Source organism: Clarias gariepinus, chromosome 7 (genome assembly GCF_024256425.1).
Source record: "Clarias gariepinus isolate MV-2021 ecotype Netherlands chromosome 7, CGAR_prim_01v2, whole genome shotgun sequence".
NCBI lineage: Eukaryota > Metazoa > Chordata > Actinopteri > Siluriformes > Clariidae > Clarias > Clarias gariepinus.
In genome coordinates this window covers 5,305,001-5,314,017 of record NC_071106.1, presented here as the reverse complement: position 1 = coordinate 5,314,017, position 9,017 = coordinate 5,305,001, and the positions used below count along the sequence as shown (strand labels likewise).

The window sequence follows — 9,017 nt, the reverse complement described above, 5'->3', positions numbered from 1 at the left end:
AATAGATACTAAATTCACGGCTAAATCCCACCCACAAAAAAATGTATGCATTTGATTGATCATGAAATATAATACATATTATAGATACTATAATACATATCAGTTGAATTTGTACACAAAGTTGTAAACAGATTGTTCATTGTTCAGACGCAGACGTGTGTAACTTCCCAGCACCAAATACCAGGTGGCATTAAATACACAGGAAACTTATTGAACAAGAAGTTTTTCTCACATCACTGAAAACAACACAATACACAATACTGTATAACCACCGCGTCCCACTTCATCACGACTCGGTCCAGGAGATGTTCTCCTACTTCCTGTTTCTAGGCTGTCATTTCCTGCTTTTGGTTCACTATGTAAATACCTTACATTCAGGCAATAATGGTCTTTCCCTGGCAAGCGTGTGTGTAAAGTGTGTGGAGCAACACGACCTCATTCATGCTGTACAGGAAGATGATTTATCCACAGCTTCCCTCTCAGAGAGAGAGAGAGAGAGAGAGAGAGAAATTTAACGTTATAGACACTATAAACGTAGAGACAGACGGGTAGGAGATTAGGACGGACAGCCAAAGAGGACAAAGAGACACATACAGAGAGATAGATCAAGACAATGGCATGGACGGTGACAGATATAAGGACATTTAAAGATGGAGAGAAAGACTGACCTATAATAAGACAAACTGACAGATAAAAAAATCATGGACATTGATGGAGACAGATACAGACAGTGATAAGGAAAAACTAAAGAAAAACGAGACATGGTTAAAAAGACAGTCACAAACAAAGTCACAGAGACAAGGACAATGGCTAAGATAAGGACAGACATAGAGAGACAAAGACTGATAAAGATAGAGAGACAGGGACATGGACGGATACAGAAAGAAATGATAGACAGACAGACAGGGACGAAGACATGCTACAGACCTGAAGATAAGTACAGGACGAACAAAGAAAGTCAGAGGACAGAGTCGAAGTGAGACGGCCATGGACATAGACAAAGACAGAGAGAAAGACAGAGGCAGTGAGCCAGAAAGATAAATACAAAGATACACGGAGACATGGACCGATACAAAGACAGCGATACAGACAGACACAAACAGTAAGAGATAAAGACAAAGAGATCGTCAAAGAGAGCGGGACATGGATAGGGCAAAGACATGGACAGATACAAGTGGATAATGAGAGTTAGAGAGTCTGGGACATGGACAGAGACAAAGAAAGTTTGAGAGACATGGAGGCAGAGATAAAGACTGAGGCGAAAACACACACACACACACACACACACATTGGTGTTATGGTGATCTGTGAGTCAATGCTTTAGTAAACAGTGTGGTGTCTGGGATTAGTCAGGCTTGGCATGCGTCCTCATGTCACTCGCTCTCGAGAAAGGAGCAACACACACACACACACACACACACGCTTTTATATAAGAAACGTTGACATGCTGTACCACTTTGTGTGTGTGTATTTGTGTGTGTTTCAGAGTGAAGGCTCTGACGCTGCAGGTGTCTCAGATGGACAGCGAGATGGTGGACTTGAGGACGGAGAGGACGAGGACGCGGGCGGAGCTGGACAGCAAGCTTCAACACAGCCTGCAGCTCAGGTAAGAGAAACAGCTAAGGGTGCAGCTGTCTGTGGGGGACGGAAAGGAGAGAAAGAACAGAGAGAAAGAGAGAGAGAGACGCGGAACAGCTGGAGAACAGAAAGAGCAGAAGAAGAAAGCGGCGCGGGGGCCAGGCACTGATCCGATTGGCTCAGAGGAGTGTGTGTGGCGTGTCTACAGTAGCCGCCGCAACCACGGCACGACAGGAAGAGCTCGGCAGATGGGAAACAACTGGAATGGCAGAGCGTGTGTGTGTGTGTGTGTGTGTGTGAAACTGAGAGCAGAAATAAAGAAGAGAAAAACAGAATAACAGCTGACTGACCACTTGTCCACACACACACACACACACACAGCATTAACAGGGTAAAATAAAGTACACACACTTCTCCTCAAAGACACAGTGTGCTACTTCAGTTTTGTCCCAACAAGGACTCAATCATCACTCTGAAGCACCACACACACACACACACACACACACACACACACACACACACATGAACAGGGGAATAATAAAAGGAAGCTTAGAGGACAAGTCCTGCACTTCTCCAGCGTCAAGATGTTTTGTCCGAGTGTGTGACATCAGCCTGAGAGCGTTTGTTCTCCAGATGTGTGAAGACGAGGGACAGAGAGAGAGAGAGAGAGACAGAGCGTCCCCTGTGGAGCGATTGTGTCGGTACGCGTGCTGACGGAGGGCTGGAGGGGGGGGGGGGTGTAGAGGCGGGGGGAGGGGAGATGTCTTTAATCCAGGACAGGACCGAGTGTTCGGGGCACTTCCTACTGATGGAGCTCAGCTACTGCATCATCATCATCATCATCATCATCACCATCATCATCACCATCATCATCATCATCATCACCATCATCATCATCACCATCATCATCATCATCATCATTATTAGAGCAGGAAGTGTACAGGAAGTCACCGTATCTACGGCAGGAAGTACTGAAGCGTGTGTGTGTGTGTGGGGGGGGGGGTATTAGACAAGGGGGTAAGCTTTTAACATTAAGTGGAAAGGGATTTTCCCAGCATCCTCAGCACCACCACGCCCATTCCTCAATCTCTCAATCTCTCTCTCTGTTTCTCTCTCTCTCTGTCTCTCTTCTTCTCTGTCTCTCTGTCTCTCTCTCTCTGTCTGTCTCTCTCTCTCTGTCTGTCTTCAAAGGATCCATTGTTTTTCCAGATTATTCTTTCTTCAGTCCCTTTGTCCTCTTGTCTTTTTATTCCCTTTCTCTTTTTTCCCTTCACCATTCCCATTCTCTTATATCTGTCTCTCTCTGTCTCTCTCTCTGTGCACGTTTGTCTTTGTCTTGATCTCTCTCTCTTCCTTTTTTCTTTCTTTCTTGTTTGCTCCCATTTTATTCTTTTTATCTTCTCCCCTCTTCCTTCTCCTTTTTTGTCCTCTTATATTTCTTTGTTTTCTTTCTCTCTCTGTCTCTCTTTCTGTCATTTGCTGAATGATCTTTCTTTCTTTCTCTCTCTCTCTCTCTCTCTCTCTCTCTCTCTCTCTCTCTCTCTCTCCTGTTCCCTTTTTTCACTTTCTCTTGTCCATCTTTTTTTTTCACCCTTTCAGTTCTCTTATCTCTCTTTTTCTCCTGTGTGCTTTTGTCTTTGTCTTTCTTTGTTTTGTTTTTCTTTGCTCGCATTTTATTTATTTATTCATCTCTTTTTCTTTAACTCACTTTTTAGTTTAGCCTTTGTCTTCGTACGTCTCGTCCTCTTTTTCTTTCCTATCTCTTCTCTCTCCTCTCTTTCTCCTGTCGTTGTCCACTTCTGCTCTCTTACTGTATATTTCTTTACCTCTATCCCCCCTCTCTCTCTCTCTCTCTCTCTCTCTCTCTCACTTTTTCTTTTCTTCTTTCCCCTTCCTGTACATTACTTCTTCTGTTTTCATTCTCTTGGCATTAGTGTGTTTGTATGTGGTTCCTTTTCCTCTTTCTCTCATTCTTTTTTCAGTTTTACAAACACACACACACACACACACACACACACACACACACACACACACACTACTGCTCTCACACACTTTACATTTTTACATTTAACACATGCACACAAACACAGGAGGTGTAAAGTGTGTCGGAAAAAACATGACGTTCTATTCTCGCTTCAGCACCTCGCAGAGCTACACACACACACACACACACACACACACACACACACACACACACACACGTCTGTCTTTCAGAAGAAACTGCTGACTATTTAGCAGCTTATGTGGAGTTTCTGATAAAGACCTGTGTGTGTGTGTGTGTGTGTGTGTGTGTGTGTGTGTGTGTGTGTGAGAGAGAGAGAGAGGGACTACGTGCTGTTTTTAGTGCTCCCTCATCTGATAAGTGACTTTCGTTTGGTCTTTCAGCTCAGGATTTTCCCCCCCTCGTTCCCTTTCTGTCTGATGTTCTCCAGTCGTCTGAAGACGAAGCCGAAGTGAAGTGCACTCCAAAGCAGGCGCACACACACACACACACACACACACTCTTTTAAGTGCAGCACACACACTTTAAAAGTGCACATCTTTGAACTGCCACTAACGTCCTTCAAAAGACACAAATCATGCCATGATGAAACGCTAACCTTAATCATTCCTTAATGCTTCTTTTCATGTGAAGTGCGTGTGTGTGTGTGTGTGTGTGCGTGTGTGTGTGTGTGTGTGGTGCACATGTGCACCGTGTGTATTTTGGCTTGCAGACACGTACACAGTCTGGTGTCCTGAAGTCAAAGGCATCACAGCTGATTACTGAGTGTTGCTGAGGTTCTAGAGAGACAGAGAGAGACAGAGAGACAGAGAGAGAGAGACGGTGAGGATTGTGATGGATAAAAAAAGAGAGGAAGAGGACTAACGAGAATGGACTGGATGGAGGATGAGGTCATGTATCTGGGCCAAACCGCACTGCATTCTGGGAGTGTAAGGGAAACAGGTCAGCAGACGCAAGCGTGAAAGCATGACATGTGCTGAGCAGACCCACATCAGCCTGTGTGAGACAGAGAGAGAGACAGAGACAGAGAGACAGCTAAACATACGTCCCTGTGAGTGTGATGTTGCTATAGGAACTATACCACATCAGAGCGAACCTGCACTAGCGTCAAATCAACTAATCACCGCCTTCAGACCCATCAGAGTGGAATTTGTTTCGTTAAGCTTAAGCTGTAATCACTGTGATTGGTTGATTAAGGCAAGAAGTTAAAACAAACCAAATGACATCACACTCATGCTGAGAAAAACACTACATGTGGACCATTATACCCCAAATGCGTCATGTGACCCCCCCAGTCTGACCATTCTGACATTCTGACTCGAACCGGCCTCAATGGGAATGTGTGTAGGGGGGGTGGGGGTGTAAACTTTTGAAAGTTTGTTTAACATTTGATCTGATTGTTTGTCTCTTGTTGGAATAAATAAGTTCTTTCTGTGCATGTCTGCCCCATGTGGGGTGACAGGCGTTGACGCGACAAGTTTCCAGGAGAATGATTTCACCTAATACAGGTAGTCCCCGACTTACGAACGAGTTCTGTTCCTGGAGCACGTCCGTAAGTCAGATTTGTTCTTAAGTCCGACAAAGTGAGTCTTATACGACTTTGACACAATGATACAATAAATCTGAGCAGTGCATCTGTCCCCTTTCCCCACACTGCCATCATGTGGCCAAAAAACTGTAACCGCGCCTAAGGAAATGGACCACACACACACGTCAAATGTAAGAGTTCCTGGATTTAAAGGTGCAATCCATTTTGTCTCTGAGCTGTTTTCCACTGTATCAGACTTTAAACTGTGTCCCATTGAGGTTTTTCCGAAATTAGGATTATTCACCATCAGGACAGCTTTACAGGACAGACATTTTCTATCATCAGGCTCCCAGACTGATTCATTGAAACCGATGAGGCCAACTCATTTCTCCCACACACACACACACACACACACACAATATACCGGACTTCATCCACAAATGTTTGTAGAACTGCGGTTTGTTCGTATCTGTGGAAATTTGTAACTCGAATGTTTGTAAGTTGGGGACTACCTGTAATAATTGTAATTATAATTAACTCCCGAATTTCTCTTTTTTTTCCAGTTCTTCCCCTCCTCTCTTTCTCAAAGTTCTTTTCTTTCTTTCAGTTCTTTTTCTCTTTCTCCTAGTTTCTCTCACTTTTTTCTCTTTCCTCCAGTTCTCTCTCTCTTTCTCCGTTTTCTCACTCAAAAATGATCTGCACTCTGGCTGTAGAATTTGTAGAAGAAAGTGAAATTGTAGGAGCAGACGTGTGGAGCGTCCGTCTCCCGTCATCGTTCCTCCTCGGCTCGAGCGTGTGTCTGCTTAAGCTGTGACCTCGACAGTGTTTTTTTACAAGTGTGTACATTATGTATGTGTGTGTGTGTGTGAGTGTGAGTAATAGGATTACTATCCCGCAGTTATTATCCTGTTATTGCTCGCCGGGATCTTGTCTCTCGCCCGCGGGTCTCATGATGCGCCTACAAGGCTCTCGTTACACAAAGAGGAACGGCTCATGCCGAGAGTTCATGATGACTTAATAACATCGTAATAAAAGGGTCACGCAGTTCTTTTCTGGTCCCTACGCGGCGTCGATTCGTCCCCGAGCGTCGCCCACAGACACCACGTTCCCGGTCCTGCGTAAACACAAAGGCTGCCGTCCCGCTCAGCTCCGAGTTACTTAAAAATATTGAAGGGGACTGTGTGTTCGAGGACACGCTGAAACGAACACTGCGTATGTGTGTGTGTGTGTGGTTTCACTATATGTCCCACAGGAACAGGAAAGCATGCAAATTTCCTTGGACGTTCAGCAGGCTGCTGTGAGGAACACTGAGTTTATTATTAGTCTCGCAGTACTAGTTAATATTCAGGCATGTTCGACCTCACTCGCAAATCTTGTTATGATTGACTTGGGAAGTGTGTTACTGCCTCCAAGACACACAAGGGTGTATGCAAGCAACCGATCGCGGTCCGAGTTCTGAGCAGCACTCGAAACACAATTCTTCGTGTTGATTCTCTTAAAAACTAAATAAAAAAGACGATGGTATAGAACAGGAGAATGCAGGTGAGTACAGGCCGGACGCAGGGTACAGAAATCCAAGAGACAGAAAACTCGTACTCACGCCCAGACTGACGTAAGGATTGTTGATAATAAAGGAATAAATAAAAAGGCTTAATAATAATAATGAATATGCAGATGACACACGTCAGTGTGCTCTATGTAAAGGTTACATCAGGCTTAAATCCCTCTCTTAGTGCCGATGTAGGTGTTCTTCTAAAGCGCCAATCCAGTGCATGTGCTCTATACTAAATAAATAAATAAAGTTTAAATATTGCATCCACGAATGTTCGTAAAACCGCGGTCTGTTTGTATCTGCGGATGTTCGTAACTCGAATGTTCCTAAGTCGGGGAGTACTGTAGTAATGTAGTAATTATAATTATAATCAATTCCACATTTTCTTTCTTTATTTCTCTCAGTTCTCTCTCCCTTTTTTTTAATTAAGGTTTAAATAATTATTACGTATTTAGGTTTTCTCTCTTTTTCCTGATTCTCTTGCTGTTTCTCCCAGTTTTCTTACTTTCTTTCCTTTTCTCCTTTTCATTCTTTCCTCTTTCTTCTTGTTCTCTCTTACAATTATTTTTCTCTTACTCCTAGTTATCTCTCACTTTCTCTCTCTCTCTCTCTTTCTGAATGTTAGAATTCAATAAAAATCTTTGCTCGTCTTGCGGAACACTCGCAAACCCCGTTACTTGCAATCCAAGGTTCCACTATATAATGATATTTTTGACAGTGGAGGAGGAAGTGCAGCTCCGTCTTGACCTCACCGCTCACACACTGAGCACACACACACACACACACAGTCTCTGTTATTGCTAAAGCTATTACTCTCTTTATCCTGGTTCTCTCTCTTCCCCAGGGTTTCTTGTACAGCGAGGTGAAGTATATCCTGTGTGTACTGAGACAGACATTAGTCTGCTACACATGGGGACTTGACTCTGTATAGACATGGTTCAGACTGTCTGTCTCTTGACGTCTATCTGGAACAAACGCAGGCTCGGATGAGAAAACACTTAATAAACACACACACACACACAGGGGTGCGAGCGAGTAAATAAACACATTAATAAAACAGGGACCGGTCAGGAGCGGAAAGTAAAAGCAAAAAAAAGAAGAAAACACACACACACACACACACACACACACACAGAGGTATGTGCATGTGATGAGGGAGACATGTCATGTGATAAGGAGGTGATGAGGAGGCTGCGTGACCTCACCCGGGCGTGGATTATTTTCCTACAACAGCACACCTTGTTATGTTTTACTGCTTCTTCCGAACAGGTGTATACGTACCAACCCAAGCGCAACGTTCCCATGAAATCATGTGTGTGTGTGTGTGTGTGTGTGTGTGTGTGTGTGTGTATGATCACGGCATGCAGGTATGGATCACTCTGCTTTAATGCATCACTTTCGCACTTTTTAAAACCACCCATCTAAGTGCTTCTTTATCACTCCTCACACTCTAAAGGAACGGGTCGGTTAATGACGGTGTCGGGAGTCGCCTCTTATCACGATTCGGGGAATTTAAATGTCTGACAGGAGAACACGGGGTCTCTTCATAAAGCTTCATGAAGGAAAAGTCCTGACATAAATTTGTTCCATCAATAAAATACAAGGCATACTGTATGTTGTCTTAATACTTTTGGCCACCACTGTAAGATGGGCTGGTGGTTGTCCAAGACCAGAGTTGAGAACCACTGCTTTAAGGAAAGTTCGCGGACCACCATGTGACAATGCCAGCATGTTCAAGGGCTAGCTTAGACAAAACAGATTACCAGATTTATAAATTAGAAAAAAAAAACTACTAAAGTACTAAACACACTAGACACAACATAAAGTGCTCGCGCAAATGTGCAAACAAGAGCAACAACACGGCAAACAACATGACGGAATCCAATCCTGTGGAAATGAGGTAATGACTTGAGGTAGTGAGATGAGAACGGTAAACACTTCTTGTGAATAGCAGCGAAGATACAAAAACAGTTCTTGTGCAAATAGCAGGTCATAAATCATGTGCAAAAGGCAATTTCAGGTCGGTGTATGAGATTTCTTAACGGTTTTGTTGATCAGTGTGTTTGCGTGTGTGTGTGTGTTTATTAGTTAAGTCTCATTTGTTTTGAGGCGATTGAGTTTATCTGAGTGTGTGTGTATTAGTCCAGTCCCTTTTTATTTAGGAGACGGATGGCTTGTGGAAAGAAGCTGTTGCACAGTCTGGATGTGTGTGTGTGCCCGAATGCTTCGGCACCTCGTTTCCAGATGTGTAAGGGGTGTGTGTGATCAGACACAATGCTGGTGGCTTTGCGGATGCAGCATATGGTATAGATGTGCTCGACAGAGGGAAGAGAGACCTCGATGATCTTCTCGGTTGT

At 43.9% G+C, this 9,017-nt stretch overlaps 1 protein-coding gene across 1 annotated transcript in view; it reads left to right on the top strand.

Annotated features, from left to right (window-relative positions):
- The first annotated feature begins 1,061 nt into the window (after positions 1-1,061).
- The window catches only part of LOC128528139 (trichohyalin-like), a 70,640-nt gene continuing 62,684 nt past the window's right edge, over positions 1,062-9,017 (top strand). The window contains exons 1-2 of the mRNA XM_053500894.1: positions 1,062-1,102; positions 1,487-1,606. Coding sequence (XP_053356869.1) covers positions 1,062-1,102; positions 1,487-1,606 — 161 coding nt within the window. The remainder of the gene's footprint in view (positions 1,103-1,486; positions 1,607-9,017) is intronic.